This window comes from Haliotis asinina, chromosome 10 (assembly GCF_037392515.1).
Source record: "Haliotis asinina isolate JCU_RB_2024 chromosome 10, JCU_Hal_asi_v2, whole genome shotgun sequence".
In the NCBI taxonomy this organism is placed as follows: Eukaryota; Metazoa; Mollusca; class Gastropoda; order Lepetellida; family Haliotidae; genus Haliotis; species Haliotis asinina.
Window position 1 is genome coordinate 3,908,922 of NC_090289.1, and position 21,327 is coordinate 3,930,248.

The following is a 21,327-nucleotide window of genomic DNA, read 5'->3' on the forward strand; positions in this document are numbered from 1 at the left end:
GGTCACAGTTGGGGTTTACAACCAAGTTGTGTTTGATGATGGTTGTACAAAGGCGTACATTAATTAATGCATGTTTGAGATGAGCAATTTGGATCTATTTAATTGAATACTCCATGGGCAGCCTATATGTATGTCGTGTCCCTGGGGTGATCATAATTATTTCATCAGTCACCAGTACATAGTCCATTAGACACGCCGGTATTACCAGGAAACAGTAAGTGCACTCAAACAACGAACATTTACATAAGATATATAAGATATCTTAAGTTATATAAGATACAGCGAGATATATGGTACGGGATAAACTCACATGAATTTCAGTTTGTATTTTCAATAAATATTTCCAAGTGTATTGGTTTGACACACTTGTCATTTTGAATAAACTGACAAGGCGAAAAAGAGTGACAAAGCCTTTTCCATATTCACAAGAAATATCTGCAGAAAAAAAAGAATCGAGTTTATTAAAAAATATAGTTACACATTACACGTTAGATATATGTAGCGCAAAGGCAGGCACAACGTTCAGTTTTTGTCAAGATATGATTTGGATGAGATATTGACAATTTATTCAAATCATAGCTACATGTAAGACAAACACGTTAAACAACAGTAGTTAATATGACCTGTATGTATATACTACGTGATATGCACTATGCTTACAGGGTAATGACACTAGAATGTGCATATATTCCATGTGTATTTCATGTTACATCACACGCTAGATGTAAGGAGAAAAACATGCCAAACTTTTCGCTTCTGTCAAGATATGTTATGGATTATAATTTGGAACCTATACGTCTTCCGCTTAGCGTCAATCAATGTTCCTAATACCAAATCTATCATTAGCACAGGTGATACAACGATATCAACTGCTTGTAACTACAGCTGTCATTTCGACCACTGCCAGTAGAACATTGAATTGCAGTCTGAAGAAAATGGTATGTGACGCAATATTGTATGGGGAAGATGGATGGATTATCAGTGGATTACCACAAAGAGAAGATCTGATCAACTCACCCAAAATGTATTTTATCTGGCCGATTATATCTCGAGAAATACGACACCCATGCTTTATCATGATATTTACATGTACATTTACATTGTGTATTATATAAAGAAACCAAACGAGTTCTTCTTCACAGTCATTGATAACTATATGATGAAAACTATATTCAAATTGAACGTTTGGATGAGAATGCAATGTTTGCAATGTTGCGGTGTAGGGCAGACTACTTACGAATGTGTAATGTTATTGTTCTTTTATTATGTAATTCAGCTGAAAAATACCAGACTTACCCATCCTTTCATGTTGTGTGCAGCAGGAGCTGTCATTTGTGTAAACAGGTCATGTAGAATATCAGGGATATTGTAAAGACAGGAGGTTAAGAACGTCATTCATTGATTCATTGATCCAAGGCATGTTTGGGTTTTATATATAAAAAATCACATTTCTGTTTAAACCTCTTGGAAATAAATAGATATCTCCTGTAAAATACACAAACACTTAATATTAAGTCCGCACTTAATTTAAACATCAATTTTAGGATCAGATTCCACCTGCTGTAAACAATCTTCATATTTTCTCCATTACAATGTATACAAGCATTAGTGAAACCTGGATATGACAGTACAATCATGAAGGCATGTGATCACTTCACAGGTTTCTCTGAGGAGAAAAACTCTAGGAAGAAAAGTGGAGTGAGTTTAGTAAAACGTTGAAACTGTTGTTGATCAGTCATGCAGGTTTGAGACGATTATTTTTACAGGTTTCTGGCATAAACACTGAAACAAATCCTCACAACAAACTACTGCGACTTGATTCAGTGAATCATGCCACATCTAATTTTGCAACAGTTTTCTCTATCTTGTTATCATAACAGGACTGCTGGTGCCTCTTCACCTTGCTTAGCATCTTGGAGATACTTTCAGCTTGATGTCCTTTTCTGTTTGAAGAACGTTGGCCATCTTAAACGTCAATACTTCCTGTAAACAAACCATTTATGCAAATATTTGTTGACCTTCACATTTAGTCACGTACGTACGCACGTAGGGCCGTCTGTTTACTATACTGAATTTCATTGTCAGTGTTTTGATTAGTGAACTACTTAACGTTATGACTATGTCACAGAGGCGTATCAGACAGGACAACATGACGCTGGTGTCATCAAGTCAACTGTGATAGTCATACTACTAATAAGATCCGGGTTGTTTATGTACATCCTAGCATCATGTTTTTATAAACTTAAGTAGACCCTTGAATGTCCCGGGGTAGAATAGGCCTTCAGCAACCCTTGCTTGCCATATGCTTGTCGTAAGAGGCGACTAACGGGATCGGGTGGTCAGGATCGCTGACTTGGTTGGCACATCTCATCGGTTCCCAATTGCGCAGATCGATGCTCATGTTGTTAATCACTGGGTTGTCTGGTCCAGACTCGATTAATTTACAGACCGCCGCCATATAGCTGGAATATTGCTGAGTGCGGTGTAAAGCTAAACTCACTCACTCACTCACTAAACTTAAGTAATATCATGCTTATCGTAAGGGGCAACAAACAGGGTCTTTGATGCATGTCATAGTATCCCAATTTCGTAGGTCGATGCACATGCTGTTGAATACTAAGCTGTCCGATCCAAACTCGATTATTTACAGACCTCCGTCATGTAGTTGGAATATTGTTGAGTCAGCATAAAAATATACTCACGCATCCATACAATTCATCACATATGAATTGTACAACGATATTGCTTTCGTTGCTACATTGTTACTTGCCATTAATTGTAGCATCTGTAAATTCTTAACGGGGACAGTGATGCATATGACAACCTCTGAGATTACGAGAGATATGATTGGATATAAAAATGCACTATACCTGTGTATCCGGCATACGCTCAAACTTCACAGTTCTCAAAACATGAACCAGCGCTATTTTAGTTTCAACCATAGCCAGACGCATCCCAATACAGTTTCTGGGGCCGTATCCGAACGCTAAGAAGGACAGTGGGTTAGATTTCTCATCATGTCTGAAAAACCACAGTAAATGAAATAATCAGAATAAACTGTTGACTGTGTTGATTAAGATTCATACTTCTGTCATATTTTACACACAACCTACATTTGGCACAACCTGTATTTGAAAATGGAAAAGCATAATTGTACTGCTATGTTAACGACAGCCATTGCTAACTCAGTCAGATAGCAAAGTTTGTTATTCAGTTGAGAGACAACACACTGAAATCTGAAAGGGAATTTGTTATACACAACACTCTGAGGTGGGACATATTTTAAACAAAGCACGTGTAGCAAAAGAAGCAAATCTGTTTAAAACACACTTTACCACAAAGGGAATTTGTTGAAGAAAGTACACTGAGCTAATATACTGAACAAAATAAGTTAGGGATATTGGTATTTTTAGGATTGATATTTTATCAGTATGTCAATGAATGAATACATCATTATTCATTTCAAAATTCACTTAAATCCCTAACAATTTTTGTCCCGTATACATATGACCTGTTGATGAAAGTTGAAGAAACTCGGGTGTTTCTATCAAGAGGATGTTTACTGACACAAACTGTGAACAGCGTCGTGTGTGCATGCGAATGTATGCCATGTCGCATTGCTGGTGAGATGATATGTGAGTCACTACAGCAGAACGATTTCATAGGTGGAATTACCTTTCAGGTTTGAAGGAATGTGGATCCTTGAAGAGCTTAGGATCTCTCTGTAGTGCAATTGTTGGCACGAAGACAGTCTGACCCGCATATATCGTCAAGCCTTGTATTTGAATATTCTCAGATGCTCTGCGGTGTAATCTGGAATACACAATCATTTTTGTATATTTTCTAAAGGGAATTTGTGTGGTCGTGCATATGACTATCACACCGACGGTAATAAATGCGTGAAAGACTTTCCATGTTCTCAACGGGACTGTATTATTGGTGTAACATGTCTTCCTTTCCGATGAAATCCCTGGTAATTCCCCAACTCGAATAAATGACCTTCTTGATAATTTTGATCCTAGAATACTGAAAGTAACGTTTCAGCATGCACTGAGATAAGTGAGATAGTTTGATTGTGTGTTTGTTCACGAATACCTTCCCATCCAAAATGAAACGACAAATGTAAATCCACACTTTGGAATCGAACATTGTTTCAGTTAACAGGCAATGGGTGGCTATACCCGAGAATCCATATCCAACGTTCATAGCATTCGGCTCTCATTTTATGATAGCGTATAGTTCAATAAACTCACAGAAAATATAAATCCATTCGCAAATGCTGTTGTAACTAGTACATATTGCACTTTGTCACATATAACAATTGTTTGTCAAACAATAACTCTCAGCTACCTTTTACAATGTCCTTATGATGATTTGACAGACATACCATTGAAATCTTGTTGATACACATGTATATATAAAATTCACAATGGAAGACATTGCCTGTCGTTACAATTATCTCGGTGTAACCATGATCTAATCGCAGAACAGAACTTGACCACATCGATAAATATATTAACTTTAGCCATACATACCCAATCTGAAAGTGCTTCTTCAGTGACTTGACAGGTTGGCCTCATGAAATCAGCTGTAGCCTTAGAGATTGTTTTGAAACTTACGCAATAACCGGTGGGTAGAGTCTGAGCGTCTCAATGATGACGTTGTCCAGATACTTCAGTTTCCCAACGTTGTCGTAGTTTGGTTCCTCCTGGGGTAGAAGTAAACCTTGATTATCTCTTCCATTGACGTTTTGCTTTATGTAGAAGTTATGAGTTCTAGCAAAATGTCTTTTAACATTAGTTCTTCTGTTTCTGAACAGGTATACCTGTCGACGAGCTGTTTTATGATTCACCAATGTGTCATGTGATACAACGACCTAAAATCCCACACTGCAATATTAACTTATGACAGGTACACGTTTCAGTTCAATTTCTTGACACGATTTTAACTATGCACATTGTCCTTTGCTATGTTACTTACAATTGTCTTTACATGACACAAGGATAATAATGTTTTTGAATGTATTCCGCAATAGAGGGTGTACTAGTAATATATAATAAGGTTACATGTGAACTGGGCACAAACTGACATCTCCAAGCATATCTTTGATTTCATTATAAGCCTTCTCCTGTACATCCGGGTTCATGGCCAGACTGTGTGATGCAAAGGTCAGAGTAGAAGCCGTTGTTTCGTAACCCGCAATGAAGAACACTATCCCCTGGCCAACAATTTCATCCGTTGTTAAGCCTGCAAAATAGTCTTAAAATGAAACATACATACGACAATATTATCACGGTGTAGACGTATGTAGACGACGTACAAACGCGAAGTCTCACATCATGAGTGAAATACTGTTCGAAGCCATGTTAACACTCAGCATGCTCTGAGATTTGTACTCACGTCTGACTGTTTGTGTCTCTGAGGTCTGACCATTGGGTGTGTCACCGTTTTCTTCTTTATCTGCATCATCCGCTATCTCAGCGTCCACCAAGAGTTGCAGAAAGTCGATTCTCTGCTGTAAATATGACATGCTCTCTTGTGTAAGTCTTAAAACAGAAGTGTATGAATTAATGTTTATAGATCGTTTTTACAGGTTTGAATTAATGGATAATGATACCCGCATGCCGAAACCATGACAAACCATGTTGTGTAGAATCACTGGATAGGAATTATCTTCGATTAGAAAGTTCAAAGTAGGACATATTATACATGTGTCTATTAACGTCATAGAAAGCAGTTTATATCAGCTATTATATAGTCGGCTAAGTTACCCATTCCTTATCTACCAAATGTCCTTGGCACGTTATTATTGGTTTGAGAAAAATAATATCTAATCTCTTTGCTATCAGCACAGCTTATAAGAAATAGACCACATCAAAGAGACAACGTTTGACAGTATTGTCTAACCTCTCGATTTTCCTTTGAGTCGTTCTGTCGTTGTTTGATCATTTCCGTGATATTTGTTTGGAAAAAACTCATGACGCCATTTGGAAATATTCCAATTCCAATTTTCCGGATAACCCACACCAATGGTGGGCAGAAGCCTGCAATAGAGGGAGACCATTGGATTCTGTTTCAACGATTGTTTGATTGGAAAATCGTTATGACGACGTGACAGCTTGTTGCGGGAGGAGCGTAGTGATTAAGGCTTTCAGCAGCCCATGCTTATCGTGAAAGGTAACTGACGGGATCGAGGGGTCAGGTTCGTGAACTTCTTGGTGCATGTCAACGTTTACTAAGTGTGTAGATCGATGTTCATGATGTCAGTTACTGGATTGTCTCGTCCAACAAATATGTACATAACGTTGTCATACAGACGATGGAACATGTCTACGTAGTACTAAGTGAAACAACAAACAAACAAAGCAATAATGTGAACAGTTTGGTTGAAATGTAACACAATTCTTTTCATTGTCTTTCCATAACCGTGTGCAAAAAACAGAACCCATCATACATTTCTGTCGATGGTGAGAATACGAGGCATGATCCCTTTTTCAATACAATAAAGATTCAAGTAAAACAGATATCAAAAGTATTGTTATATTATTTACACCGCATTCTTCAATAGTTTAAACATATAAAATGTGGTAGTGTTCGATAGGAATGTATAGGAAGTGTTGTTAAATTAAAAGATGTTTCTGCAAGACGTAAGTAACGTACGTGCTATCATGGGTAGTATCCTCCTCTGCTTTGTTTGTATGAAAATCAGCTTCACATTAGCGACAAATACATTGTTGAAATCGTTCTGAGAATCGACTTTTATACCAAAGGCAGTCCGAGAAATCACGTCCATGGTGTAAGCTCCAAAATAGCTGAAACAAATATTGCAATGTCGTATTACAAGAGCTGACTACAAGTCCAAATAGCATTATGATTACTTCATGAACTGCCAAGTCTAACACGTCCCTGTAAATAAACAACACGGATGAAATAGCGTACATAATTTTACAATGAAGATTAAGTGTGCTGGACGATTGCAAGATTCTTCCCGTTAACATAGAGTAGGCATTCTTGAAACATGTACGCACCCCCAAGAGGAATAGAGACATTCAGAATACCAAAACTTGCAATATCAAAAAGCATCTGTGCTTAGGAAAATGTAATACTAGAGAGAAAGAATATGCATTTCATCGAACATAAAGTACAGTTCGACATGTCAACGCAATACCTACTCTTTCATGACGACCCCTTCCTTTTTCCCAATGGCTTTAGAAAGGTTAGCTGAGAGAGTCTTTGAGCACTCGTTGATGGCGGAGCCCATCTAGGAATCCAAACATACTGGTCGTAATGTTGTAAAGCACGATGCACATAGAAACTGTGTAAATCAAACAAACACAGGACTCACACTCAAAGAATCTCACAAATTTAGATAAATTCCGCATCCCTGAACAACAAACAAAGGTTACTGATTACGTTTTCTAATCCGGAATCTGTACATGTTATATGTAGCCTACGACAACGACGAAAGAGACTCACCTTCCTCAGTTTGCCGCTGCTGAAGCTCGGTGTTATGATGCTTCTCACTCTCCGCCAGTGCTCATCGTCCAAGAAAAACACACCCAAATTAAATGGGAAGGGAACGAGTGAGAATTTCTGGAAACATATTGACAAGACTTGTTTGTAGCATTTAGTTTGAAGATTCCCACCACCAGAGCGAATTTAACAGATCTTTTTTTAACAGTGACATTTCCGAGCTTGTCCTTAACAATAATAAAACATTTGCGTCTGTAAACAATGTCATGGGTAAGATACTTGGAGGTACTGCTTACCATCCGATTTCTGAAAGTGTTGAAGCTCTTGACAAGCACCTCCTTCAGGATGTCCAGATCCGAAATAACATAGGCTGGCGTCCTTCCCATAAATATCCTTAAATAAAGGAAGAAGGTTTGAAAGACACGTAACAATTTATTCTACATGAAAACCAGTGACTTGGCGGGCGTATTATTCTTTCTTAGGACAGCTAGGACCAAAGGAGTTTCTAAATAACCAAATAAGTAGCTTATCTCTGATCGCCGCACATGCAAGTGTCAAGAACAGGATTCTGCTGTGTAGATCATCCGGAAGACGTGTATAAAGTCATTCAGTCGATGTATGTTATGAACCTACCCATATACATTTCCGTACTCTCGGTTCCATTCTTTGAATTTGTGGAAGAATGACTGTAAACAGACAACACATGTTTCTGCATTTAAGTCATTTCAAAAGGATTGTGGCACAATCTGGATACAAATCAACAGTCTAAATGTCAATAAGGTGACTCACGAAACGGATGTTGTTTTCACCGTGGATATGCATATAGTTTCATCATAACAACAAGGGTTGGAGCAGTTTCAACTGGAAGGTGATTTCTGTTGCCTTGTGGCGATGCCTTTCTAATCCTGGTAAGACATTTCTTTAAATCAACATTTTCAGGTAACATGGAGCTTTTACTTGTGCAATTGTGTAAAATCATGTTATCAACACTTTGGTTACATAGTTTGACGATTGTTTGAACACAATAGGTAATTAATAGATTTTTAAAAAATACAAATCACCTATACGTTTCTTTTGGGGGGATAGTAGAGTTTGTACGATGAACATACAAGCACAGATCTCTCAGGCTACACGTGACATTCATATACACAGGATTTCAGATGGAAGTATGATTTCTCATACTTTAAGCATCCGGATTTGCTTCTTTTCAAATTTCAAAGTCCTCAGATGGAAAACAACTTCTCCAATTTCATGACTACACCTGATCGTCATTTCCTGACATTTTTATTGCTTAATCTGGTCAGTCAAATAAAATAAATGTTTCGTATATACATATATAACCATACATCAATCACATGGGTGGCGTTGGGGTGGCCTAATGGTTAAATCGTTCGCTCATCACGCCGAAAACCCGGATTCGATTCCCCACATGGGTACAATGTGTGAAGTCCATTCCTGGTGTCCCCCGCCGCGATATTGCTGGAATATTGCTAACAGCAACTCACTAAACTCACTCACTCAGTAATGACACGTGGCACATAAGTAACTGAACCTACAAATGAGATACTGTTTCCAAAAAGAGGGTAGGGTGTTGGTCCAGGGATGCCCTGTTTCTTGAAGTAATTGAAGTTCCAGGTTCCATGTCTGAAAAATATGCATCACTGTTCTGCACGAAGCCCAAGTGTGAAAAGTTCTTAAGTGTTTCGGACACACTGTCAAATTTTGAAATTATATTCGAACATCGTGTGTAACTTCAGGCGAGACTCTTCACGATTGTGTCTACGATTCCAGGAACACTGCCACTCACAATAACTATTCAAATGGCATGCATTTCTATGGAATAGTATAAGACGGGTGCGATGGTCGAGGTGTCTATCCAGCGAGCTTGGAAGTGCCGGGGTCGAAGACCACCTGTTACCGGGTTAAAACATCTTACTTTGTGCGCAAACTGTTTCAGTGTTGTCACAAAGAATAGTGTGCAGTACATAACCCTTAACAATCACAAGAACCCAAACATCCGTTCCTATATGGCCAAATGCTGGCCACATACTCCAAAGGGAGTTGAAAATACGATTTGCCACTGCGATGGACATTCAGTGATCGGGGAAAAACAAACTGCCTTTGAGCAGTTGAACTGAATATCGGCGCTATACAAATATTTAGTATAATGCCATTCGTGCTACGTTCTTAAAGATTTCCTCTGCACAGATGATCCCTGTAAACTCTAGCGAGCATTTGTTCTCGACCCATATTACAATTCTAATATTTTGTAGTCATACTCTATCGTGCTCAAGCGTTCCATCAAAGTCTCTGTCTCTATGGCAGTTTTCCTGCATCCTGCGTCAAGCTAGCAGAGCCTATGGCAAGCACGCCGTGATATAACTCAAGTGCTATTCAATGCTACATCGTATATAGTGTAAATGCCAGTGTTTATCTCCACTGACGTGTTATTTCGAATGAACTCGAACCGGGCAACAAAAGGCACTCATATTGTCGATGCCTTGTCCGAGCCGTCTGCATATGTATTAATTAACACACCCATTCGTCTTGAGATAAGTAGTCTACCTAAAGTAATACATGTATCGTCTACTCACATATAAATCAGCACAGCCACAGCAAGGACAAGGAGGACATACATCGGGACGTCAAGGCCCATGATCTCCATATTGATGGGTGGACAGATATCTTGCGAGCGTTTTCTTATTTCGCAAAGCTGTCAAAACACAGAACGGGTCAAACGTCAAGTCACGCGCCACTGTTCCGAGTCAGTCACAGCGGTCGTATAGAGGTCAGTTGTACGAAGACCGCTAGACTTACATCAGGTATCTTAAACTAAACTAAGCTAAGCTTAAGCTAAACTACACTAATGCCGAAAAGAACTATACAGCGCAATATATTACAGAAAATTTCGCAAAAATAAAAATGAAGTGATAAAACCATACTGAGCCGTGTCGCACACGTACAGACCCATCCTTTCCATGAGCAAGCGGCGAAACAACTTAAAGACAGGTCTTATAACAGCTGAACATGGCTGCATCCACATAATATAATTTAGATGTGAATATTTCCAAATATTTTTATAGGAGTATAATATGTATTATAACAATATAATATGTTAACAATATATTTTGCAAACGGATGTCCCTGTTAAAGTGATTTGATAGAATTTATGAAAAAAAACACAAACTTCTTTATAACATGAGAAAAATACACGATATAAAGCGTTTCTGACATACATTATGGTAAAAATAAGATCTCGACACACTTGCCAACAATATCACATCAGTGGTCTTGGATGCGGACGAGGTTTTAGTCGACACCCTGAGATTTCAAAAACTAGAAAACACCACTCGCGGTCTTCCCTCTAGGTCTGTTTTTTAGTGAGAGATCGGAAGGCGCTGTGAGCAGGGACACGGTATACATCATTGTCATCAAGAGCAATATACACACTGAACATCAGGAACTCTCTCTCAGTCTATCTGTCCACACAACCGTCCAGCAAACGGTTTACATCCTCACTGACCCTCGTCCAAGAGTGCCGATAGTAGTGACACTCAATGACCACTTGGGCAAAAATTCTACTCGTTCAGCAAAAGCTCTTGGAACTCGTTCGAACTAAGTGTTGTCTGATTTCGAAAAGCTGAGAAATAGTTCACATCCATAGAGGGCATTTTGCTAATTTAGTCGTTTCCAAATATTGGCGCTTACAGTGGTATTGAGACCATTAGGTGAGGGCCAGAAGTATATTCAGCGTGCATGGCCGTGGAACTTCTTTCACATTATGTCTTAGTTCGATATGTGACATTTCCATTTGAGGTGAATAAAACCCCTGCATGTTTCTTCAACTTGTTTCACAATGGTTTGTCCTTGTTTGCATTTAAATGTATGTGCTGCTGCCTCTGTTTTAGCTTCACCTAAAAGAAGTCGAGGTATCTTCACATATCTATATCATATGTCGAGGTCTTCAATTCTTTCATGAGGCCATCAATAAAACAAAAACAGAAAAAGCCATGCAGACATAACTCTACCTTGATCGACACGTCAAAAAAATATGGAATAAATCTAACAAACATAATTGAAACACAACATATGCTTGTGATGTACTGTATGACTGACGGCTAAGTCGACAACACTTTGAGTTTATGCCCAGATCCAACAATTTGCGAAACAAACCGTCGTGTCATATTCGTTCGAACGTTGTGTCGGCATCAACAAACGCTACGCAAGGCGGAGAGTTTGGAAAGGTAAGGCCGTTTTGTCAGTCCATTGCTCTATCTTATTGATCTTTTCATCACCTGAGGAAGGGGCAAGCATTAGCAGAAAAACGTCGTGTGTCTATAATAAATAAGTTGCCCATCCATAGCAATTGTATTAACCTATCAACTTCTAAATTTTATTAGCCCATGAACGCTGTGTTTAAATAATAAAGACGTTGCCCATCCATAACAAGTGCCTTGTATGTCAGGCTACCATATGGTCGATCTACTCTGCTAGTTAAATAATGCAAATCGTACATGCAGTGCATATGCTTGTCCCCACAACGTCATAAACGTGTGTCCTTCATTTATTAACACTAACATAATGTGTCGTGGAGCATCAGCCTTCACGCTTTAGTCTTCCTTCATATTCCTTCATTTTGAAATCTCATTGTACACAAAGGGCACATATGCTGTTAATTTCTGTGGCCAAGTGACGCAGCAATCCTTATCCATCTCTCGTCAGAGGGGAAAGCGCTGCTGTGTGTCATGGACGTGAACAACACCCCTGACCAACCTGTCGTCAGGGTTAATACAGATCTTCATCTATCTGTCGTAACATATAACTAAGCGTGAAAACATGTATCGTAAAGCGTGAACAACACCCCTGACCAACCTGTCGTCAGGGTTAATACAGATCTTCATCTATCTGTCGTAACATATAACTAAGCGTGAAAACATGTATCGTAAAGCGTGAACAACACTCCTGACCAACCTGTCATCAGGGTTAATACAGATCTTCATCTATCTGTCGTAACATATAACTAAGCGTGAAAACATGTATCGTAAAGCGTGAACAACACCCCTGACCAACCTGTCGTCAGGGTTAATACAGATCTTCATCTATCTGTCGTAACATATAACTAAGCGTGAAAACATGTATCGTAAAGCGTGAACAACACTCCTGACCAACCTGTCGTCAGGGTTAATACAGATCTTCATCTATCTGTCGTAACATATAACTAAGCGTGAAAAAATGTATCGTAAAGCGTGAACAACACCCCTGACCAACCTGTCGTCAGGGTTAATACAGATCTTCATCTATCTGTCGTAACATATAACTAAGCGTGAAAACATGTATCGTAAAGCGTGAACAACACTCCTGACCAACCTGTCGTCAGGGTTAATACAGATCTTCATCTATCTGTCGTAACATATAACTAAGCGTGAAAACATGTATCGTAAAGCGTGAACAACACCCCTGACCAACCTGTCGTCAGGGTTAATACAGATCTTCATCTATCTGTCGTAACATATAACTAAGCGTGAAAACATGTATCGTAAAGCGTGAACAACACCCCTGACCAACCTGTCGTCAGGGTTAATACAGATCTTCATCTATCTGTCGTAACATATAACTAAGCGTGAAAACATGTATCGTAAAGCGTGAACAACACCCCTGACCAACCTGTCGTCAGGGTTAATACAGATCTTCATCTATCTGTCGTAACATATAACTAAGCGTGAAAACATGTATCGTAAAGCGTGAACAACACTCCTGACCAACCTGTCGTCAGGGTTAATACAGATCTTCATCTATCTGTCGTAACATATAACTAAGCGTGAAAACATGTATCGTAAAGCGTGAACAACACCCCTGACCAACCTGTCGTCAGGGTTAATACAGATCTTCATCTATCTGTCGTAACATATAACTAAGCGTGAAAACATGTATCGTAAAGCGTGAACAACACCCCTGACCAACCTGTCGTCAGGGTTAATACAGATCTTCATCTATCTGTCGTAACATATAACTAAGTGTGAAAACATGTATCGTAAAGCGTGAACAACACTCCTGACCAACCTGTCGTCAGGGTTAATACAGATCTTCATCTATCTGTCGTAACATATAACTAAGCGTGAAAACATGTATCATAAAGCGTGAACAACACTCCTGACCAACCTGTCGTCAGGGTTAATACAGATCTTCATCTATCTGTCGTAACATATAACTAAGCGTGAAAACATGTATCGTAAAGCGTGAACAACACTCCTGACCAACCTGTCGTCAGGGTTAATACAGATCTTCATCTATCTGTCGTAACATATAACTAAGCGTGAAAAAATGTATCGTAAAGCGTGAACAACACTCCTGACCAACCTGTCGTCAGGGTTAATACAGATCTTCATCTATCTGTCGTAACATATAACTAAGCGTGAAAACATGTATCGTAAAGCGTGAACAACACCCCTGACCAACCTGTCGTCAGGGTTAATACAGATCTTCATCTATCTGTCGTAACATATAACTAAGCGTGAAAACATGTATCGTAAAGCGTGAACAACACCCCTGACCAACCTGTCGTCAGGGTTAATACAGATCTTCATCTATCTGTCGTAACATATAACTAAGCGTGAAAACATGTATCGTAAAGCGTGAACAACACCCCTGACCAACCTGTCGTCAGGGTTAATACAGATCTTCATCTATCTGTCGTAACATATAACTAAGCGTGAAAACATGTATCGTAAAGCGTGAACAACACTCCTGACCAACCTGTCGTCAGGGTTAATACAGATCTTCATCTATCTGTCGTAACATATAACTAAGCGTGAAAACATGTATCGTAAAGCGTGAACAACACTCCTGACCAACCTGTCGTCAGGGTTAATACAGATCTTCATCTATCTGTCGTAACATATAACTAAGCGTGAAAACATGTATCGTAAAGCGTGAACAACACCCCTGACCAACCTGTCGTCAGGGTTAATACAGATCTTCATCTATCTGTCGTAACATATAACTAAGCGTGAAAACATGTATCGTAAAGCGTGAACAACACTCCTGTTCTATTCCTTGTACATCCTTCACCTACTCTCACCAGTGCTGTTATATATCGACAAGGACGAACCTTCCAACGTGTATGACATAGATGGGAAATAATGCTTCCATTGCAGGAAGAAGGCTTTCAGGATGTCGATTGTCAAGCGTGATGAACACTTCCGATGTGTTTGGACTGTTTGCCCGTTACTGAAACGACTTAAATATAGAATCTCAGTGCAGCAGTATACATAGTTGGCTAACCTCAGAAACAATGTCTATTTGATGTACAGGGAAAATTAGTTGTGAAAATTATAAGAATGAAACGCCGAACATTAGTTTCACCAGAGACCATATAATCTATTATATGGTCTATGGTTTCAACCGCCATCCAGCAATCACAATTCTGCATCAGTTATCAAGCTGAACTGGCAGGTTCCACACTTACAACACATAACAATTTTGTGTGGACAGTTAAAACATGTAACACCCAGTGACGCATTATCAAGATCATGGTTACTTTCATGCATTATTTGTCTGGAACTTTTAACTCCTGTGATTTAAACCCATTGCTACAGTTGTTGTTGAAAAAATGTATACGCTTATTAATCATTCTAAACAGAATATGAATGCAGGATGTGTGTAATACGATCAAAACATACATCAGTTTATAAATAACTAGTATTTTGTGGAGCTTATGAATGTTGTTTATGTTTTGCACATTAAAATAAGAAAGCAACATAGGGGATTCGAGTGAACCTGGCACAATAAGGCTGGTAGGACTCAACATTAGCTCACTTGGCGTAGATCAGGAGGTACCAAAACCAAGGGCACCGAGAACAATGGAGAACCTGACGAAAGTGTACTTGGGATGCAAGCAAGACATTTCAAAAACGATGTCCGCATATTTAGCATGTTTTTTTAACCGAATCTTGCTGTCTCAGATATGGCAAGGTTAGGTTTTGGGGCTGGGATATGGACATGTTCAGGATCGTACAGTGTATCAAGCTTATAGCCACAGTCAATGCGAAGACGGTAGTTGAAGCAACAAGCCATGCCATCATGTCTTCCAAGATATACTGTTTGTGCCAAGTAAGGGTATCCACTGACAAGGTGTATTAATATTAATTATTTATTAAAATGATTAAAAACTCTACAACTTATTTTCGTGTGCAAAGTCACGGATGAAAAGGTCAGTGTGTATACAGCGCAGATATCATTGTGATCTGGCTAAATCTTTACTTTTCCAGGGCTGGATGACACATTGTTGAAAAAGGTGTGTAAGCATGTGAAGATAATGTCGTACCGGCAGACAGGTGAAGTCACTTCAAGCACGTCGTCTTACAACTGCCTCGCATAGGGCGTTCCTCTGTAGACAGCTATTTTGATGTGTTCCACCAGAAATACCATACTGTCAAATATTAGTTTACTCAGGATATATAAAAATGTTACCATTACTGTGTCAGAGGTGTCGAGTCAAGGTAACATTCTCGATGACCTTCGTGTTCGAATGCAGAATCAAACTGTCAAGAAGATCACTGGTCATCCACCCGAGGCGCACGTACAATCTCTCGCATCCACCACTACATATTCTATGTAAATATCCACCAGACTAAAATATCCAACCAAACTATACCGTGTCATATATTCCAACCGAAATAAAATGGTTCTTTGCCCAGGGATTTACAGTGACTTGCCACTGATCTAAGTATGATTTAATGCCCAGACAGATACATATACATAATTTCAGTAACTGATCTGAGAGGTCCGGAAATTTTATCTTAGGCGACTAAAGACTACATACGCTGTCCGAGAGGATGAGAAATTCAGTGCTAAAGACAAAATCGATTTTTCGATAGTAGTATAGGGAATGATAGTTCTGGCTCACTTTCAAGAAATGTCTCTACAAAGCCTTGTTTACTAAATAAGGCTTTGGTTGGGTCATTAGCTCTTGCTACTATTACCCCTACTACAAAAAAGTTGGCGGTAATTACTGTGCCTTGGTAGGAGGTAACACTGTGCCGTACGGTACGATCAATAATTCTTCTCTTACAAACCCCCTAGCCGGCCCATCCCTGAAGTAGTATAAGTTAGGTTCGTCGGCTTTCATATCCACTTTATCTATGTTGTAAGTTTTAACTGACCATATAGGATCGGTGGCTCGCTTACGGCTATCACCCTCGTGTTCCCCTATGTTATGTTTATATCGATGAAACAGTTTAACGTGAACCGCCTACGATCTCTTTGGTGTTCATAATAAAGGCTTGCTGGGCTTTTTGTATCCCCTGTTCTATGTACTTTTTTTTCTCGTCCTCGCTGATAGCAGACTTACGAGACTTGGATCGAATATCTTGTTTCATTCCGTTATATTTTTTGAGTTCAGAGAGGATTGAACGAAACTCCTCTTCTGAGATCTTACTGTCAGAGAGTGCCGTGGAAATACGCTCACTCACTGTGTTCAGCTTTGCTTCGGCCAGAACCCTGATCTCGTCGTGTTTCAATGCCTTACGATTAAGTCTGCGTGATACTAATTTAAGCGCCAATCCTGCTAACCCTGCCACCCCTGCCGTTATTTCAATACCTAGCACTATAGGTGCAGCCACGATGGTAGCCAACAACCCAACGCCTGCCGCCCCTAGTCCCATGCTGGTTGCCATAAGGGTAGTGTCAGCCCCGTCCACGATATTGAAAGCTCTATTGTACTTTTTACATAGTGCTTTCCGCGTGTCACGGTCTTGTTCTAGTTGGCGTTTCACATCACATAACTGCCTCAAGCGGAACCCATCTACGGTTTCCAGCGTCTTCGCTACTTCCTCTACGACTGGGTACAGACCCATCCTATAATGTATATTTTGAAAGATATTTTAATTGGGTTTCAGTTAAAAATCTATCAATGAATTTGAAGTCTACAAGTTCTAGACTACTAGTCAGGGCAATAGGTGAGAGGCTAATAGATTTTTCTGTTGTAATAGAAACCCCACGGAGGTTTATTAAGTGGTTTATAGGACCCGTGGTATCCTGTTGTATAACAATACGACAATATTGGTCTATGTAATACCAGCGTATTGAAACCCCGGGTAAAATTTGGTGTACTATTGGGGGAGCTCCATCGAATAAAGCCGTAAAGAAGACTTCTATGATGAGGGTGAAAGGGGAGGATATTCTATCAAGATTACTGCTAAATATTAATTTATTGTGTGGATAAGCACTTAACCCCTTTTTTTCGTAACCAGTAGATGGTATGTGTATTAATGTCCTCTCCGGAATGAAATCCCCGGCCCAGATACCGTTGTTCTTAATCTTAGAGACCAACCTATTATTTAATGTGATATAAGGTGAGGTGAATGTTAAGTTGATCAACCATTTAGGCTCTTTTAAATCTGATAACGGCACCAGTCTGTACACGTTGTCTTTGAAGTGTAGGACGTATAATTCATCTTCCTCACCAGGCTGATCGAATCCCTCCGTATCTCCTAGGTCGTTAAGTGTAGTGTTGGGATGATGACTGGTCATTATTATACTATTACGATATAATTTCCAACTGGTTTTCTGATAATAATTCAGGGGTTAACTTCATACCCATAAAGTGTATGTTGTCAGGCAGGAAGATATTGATTAGTGATATCTTGTTTTCCACGATCACGTTGACCCCCTGCAGACTGGTGTTGGAGTCGACACCCACCCGCACGTAAACGTTGCAAACTTGATACTGGTGTCGTTTCACCCACCCGAGTTTGATCCCCTTCACGATCTCGACATCATTCCCCGATGGTTCCCCTAGGTAGACTTTGATGATCAGTGTTGAGTTTGCCGGTAGATCCTCTAGTATAGTGACCACACCTTCGAATTCAGACACCAACTGCAATTTCACGTTTTGTATGGCTGGTTTACTCGATAGCATGTGGGCTGCTATAGTGTTGACTGGGCTGACGACTATGCTACGTCTCTGAGTTGGGACGTAAGCCACGAGCAGGGTTCCATTGTTCACGACTTTGTTTAGGTGGTTGTCTTTGTTATCAGTGAACACGTAGGGGGAGACGAGTCTAATATTGATAAACCAGTTGTTATCGGGTAACAACACCCACTTGTTATCTTCGGTGAAGACGAGCATATATGGCTTGTTTCGGGCGACGGTAGTGCTCTCAACATCGTCTAAGTCGAACAGTTTACCTCCGAACGATGGGTATATTACCCAATTATTATCACCGGTGTTGACAAGGGCGTACTTAGTGTTGACTGTTGCTCTTGTGGTATCTATCATATCACTTAGGGTTCCACCGGAGGGGATTTCAACGCGTTTGTAAATGTTGTTTTTCAGTTGCAAGGCGTACGATTTACCATCTACTCCGGGAGCGTCGAAACCGCGCGTGTCTCCAAGGTCGGAGATCCCGATATTGACGCATTTTTTCACTCCGGGCCCTTGTGCGCTGGTCATTTTACATGAAGCGTTAAGCTGAGGTATCCTATATTTACAGGATTATGATTTATATCTAACACCGATATTGTCAGCTCAGGTATGTTGCCCTGGGTTAATTTCTTATACTGCCGTGGTGAAAACGACTCGGTTCTACCGTCGTTGTATTTCTCAGTTTTCACCGGCACTGCTCTCAGTAAAGTGGAAGGGTGACCTCCTTGAATGTTGTACGTTGTGCTCACCTGATCGAGATGAATGTACAGCTCTCGGTACGGTACTAGGTCGGGTAACTTCGTGCCTGTGACGGTTGTTGTTGGTTTTATTTCGTCAGGAGACATACCGAGCATCCTTGCTAATGGTCGGCCGAGCCTCAAAGGGTTTCTTCCATTGTTGATTAACACCACTGTACCGTTTGAGTCGTTCATCTTGAGTTCGGCTCCCAGGGGTTTGAAGACCTCGTCGTTTAGAGAGCACACGCTGTAGTAGCCGTCAGTTATCTGGCTGCGAGTTCCACTGACGAACAGCTTATTGTTGCTGATATTGATGTTAGTCCATTGCGGTAGGTAGGTGATATCGCAGAGTGCGACTTCGAGTTGACCTGACGTGTTATCGATCGCGTGCGTCAGCTGAACGGCCTCACCGCTCGTTATCCCTGGAAGTGTTATGTACATGTTAGAGTATATATGCTCATTATATAATAGTTTTAAAATGTATTCCCCTGGTGTGTTTTACCCTAAACTGGACGTAGATTTCTCCCCCATGAAGATCGTGGTTGCTCCTGAGTTGTATTTCAATGCCCAGCTTTTAGATGTGTTCGATAAGTATAAGCTTTCGGTGACTAACATCAAGGCAGTCCACGCTTGGTTCAACAACCCAATGCAGTTCTGGCAGAATCAATTAAACTTTGCCGTGTGGTGCGCTACAACGGGGTGTGGTGTGACATTGACCGACACTCGGCGTGGACCGCTGAGTCAGTCTGTGTTCAAGTTCCACGTGTACTACCAGGTCAGACGCATCATTAAAGAGATCAGCGCCCCCCTCCCACAGGACAAAGCGTGGGACGCAACAAACAACCCGTACGATAGACGGGTCTACGAACGTATTTGCAATGAATTCGAAATAAATCCGAAGACGGATTGGCGTTTGCCGGGGCCGAACCACGGGTTGGGTATTCCTTACAGCGATGGGCTCTCAGTAAAAGCATTTAAGAAAGATTTACTAACAAACTTTATGAAACGAAAAATGTTTAGTCCTGAGAATTTTTTCCGTGAATTAGATGAAATTGTTCCTAAACCTACCAAATATGGGCCAAAACCAGTGAAAGATGCAAGTGATGATTTACTGAAACGAGGTATACTTAGGCAGGACTTTGCTTTGTCGAGTAATGAATGGAGGGATGATCGTATGGACTTTAAAGGTGGTGTTGCTTTCACAATCCAGAAAGTGGAGCAGTCAACCGCAGACGGGTGGAAAATGTTCATGCTGGACACGTCGAAAGGATTCACTCGTGCCGGGGTAGTCAGGTTGAACGACTCGATTCGAACGTACGTGTGGGCGCTGTTGGGTGCTCAGTCGATGACGCGTTCCAACATCATCGGTAAGGGTACTGCTTTCGACGCTCAGAAACAGTTCGTTGCCAACGTTGAGGATGCTATCAATTCTCCAGTTGATCTCCCGCGGGCCATCAACCGTTACCAAAACGTGTTAGAATACGCCAGATCGAAAGTCAACTACGTGTTCGGCGTGGGGTTGTACATGGCTCCGAGTGATATGCAACTGAGAGTAAAAAAAGTGGTGGGTTATAACAACAAAATAGTCATAGCCACGAAGGATCAAAAGTTGGGTATCAACCCCGATATTAACACCCCCTATATCCCACACATCCCACCACGTGAAAAGGGTATAGTGGCGCCGCCCCCGGAGCCTAAAGTTCATGTGGAGGTACCCCCCACACACTCTCATATTCAGGCTCAGCAGCATATTGATAGTAAAACGGCCCTGGTGGTTGGTGGGGTAGCTTTGGGACTTATTTGGTTAAAGATTTCTTAGCCGCTACGTACACCAGACCCGCCACGGCGACGATGGCTGCCCACATGTTTTGACTGAGCCACATGGCAGTTTTAGACAGAGCGCTCAACAACCACGAGACGATGCTACCCAGGATGCCGGGAAGGGCTTCGGCGGCTTTACCAGCCAGTTTAGCTAGGCCTTCCCCGAGTTTTTTTATCCAGTCTTTAACACCCCCACCGCCAGGGGGTGTGGGGGTTCCCCCCACAGGGGTTCCCCCCACCAGTGACACCACCAGGGTTGATATGATGAAACCCAATGCAGTTAGAATGCTGGCGATGGTGATCCCTTGCTCCCGGAACAATATCCGAATCCTGTTGGCTAAAGTTGTATCCTCATTCAGTATTCTATCGATT

At 40.6% G+C, this 21,327-nt stretch overlaps 1 protein-coding gene across 1 annotated transcript; it reads right to left on the reverse strand.

The window, feature by feature from the left end:
* Positions 1-436: 436 nt before the first annotated feature.
* Positions 437-10,264, reverse strand: LOC137299105 (cytochrome P450 3A8-like). The gene is made up of 14 exons (XM_067831605.1): positions 10,068-10,264; positions 9,030-9,117; positions 8,107-8,159; positions 7,770-7,866; positions 7,477-7,593; positions 7,173-7,261; positions 6,661-6,812; positions 5,908-6,044; positions 5,401-5,515; positions 5,090-5,247; positions 4,620-4,708; positions 3,676-3,813; positions 2,871-3,021; positions 437-1,983 (listed from the first exon to the last, which is right to left on the reverse strand). Exons 1-14 carry the CDS (start codon positions 10,136-10,138, stop codon positions 1,906-1,908), a joined length of 1,533 nt encoding a protein of 510 aa, XP_067687706.1. The 5' UTR covers positions 10,139-10,264; the 3' UTR covers positions 437-1,905.
* Between the last annotated feature and the right edge of the window lie 11,063 nt (positions 10,265-21,327).

What these genes read in the sequence shown, in the direction of transcription:
- LOC137299105 (XM_067831605.1), bottom strand. Translation starts at nt 10,138, where the DNA reads ATGGAGATCATGGGCCTTGACGTCCCGATGTATGTCCTCCTTGTCCTT. An exon ending in GAAGGGGTCGTCATGAAAGA is followed by an intron (nt 6,813 to 7,172) that starts GTAGGTATTGCG and finishes TATTTGTTTCAG; the next exon opens with CTATTTTGGAGCTTACACCA. An exon ending in AGCGTATGCCGGATACACAG is followed by an intron (nt 1,984 to 2,870) that starts GTATAGTGCATT and finishes GTTTGTTTACAG; the next exon opens with GAAGTATTGACGTTTAAGAT.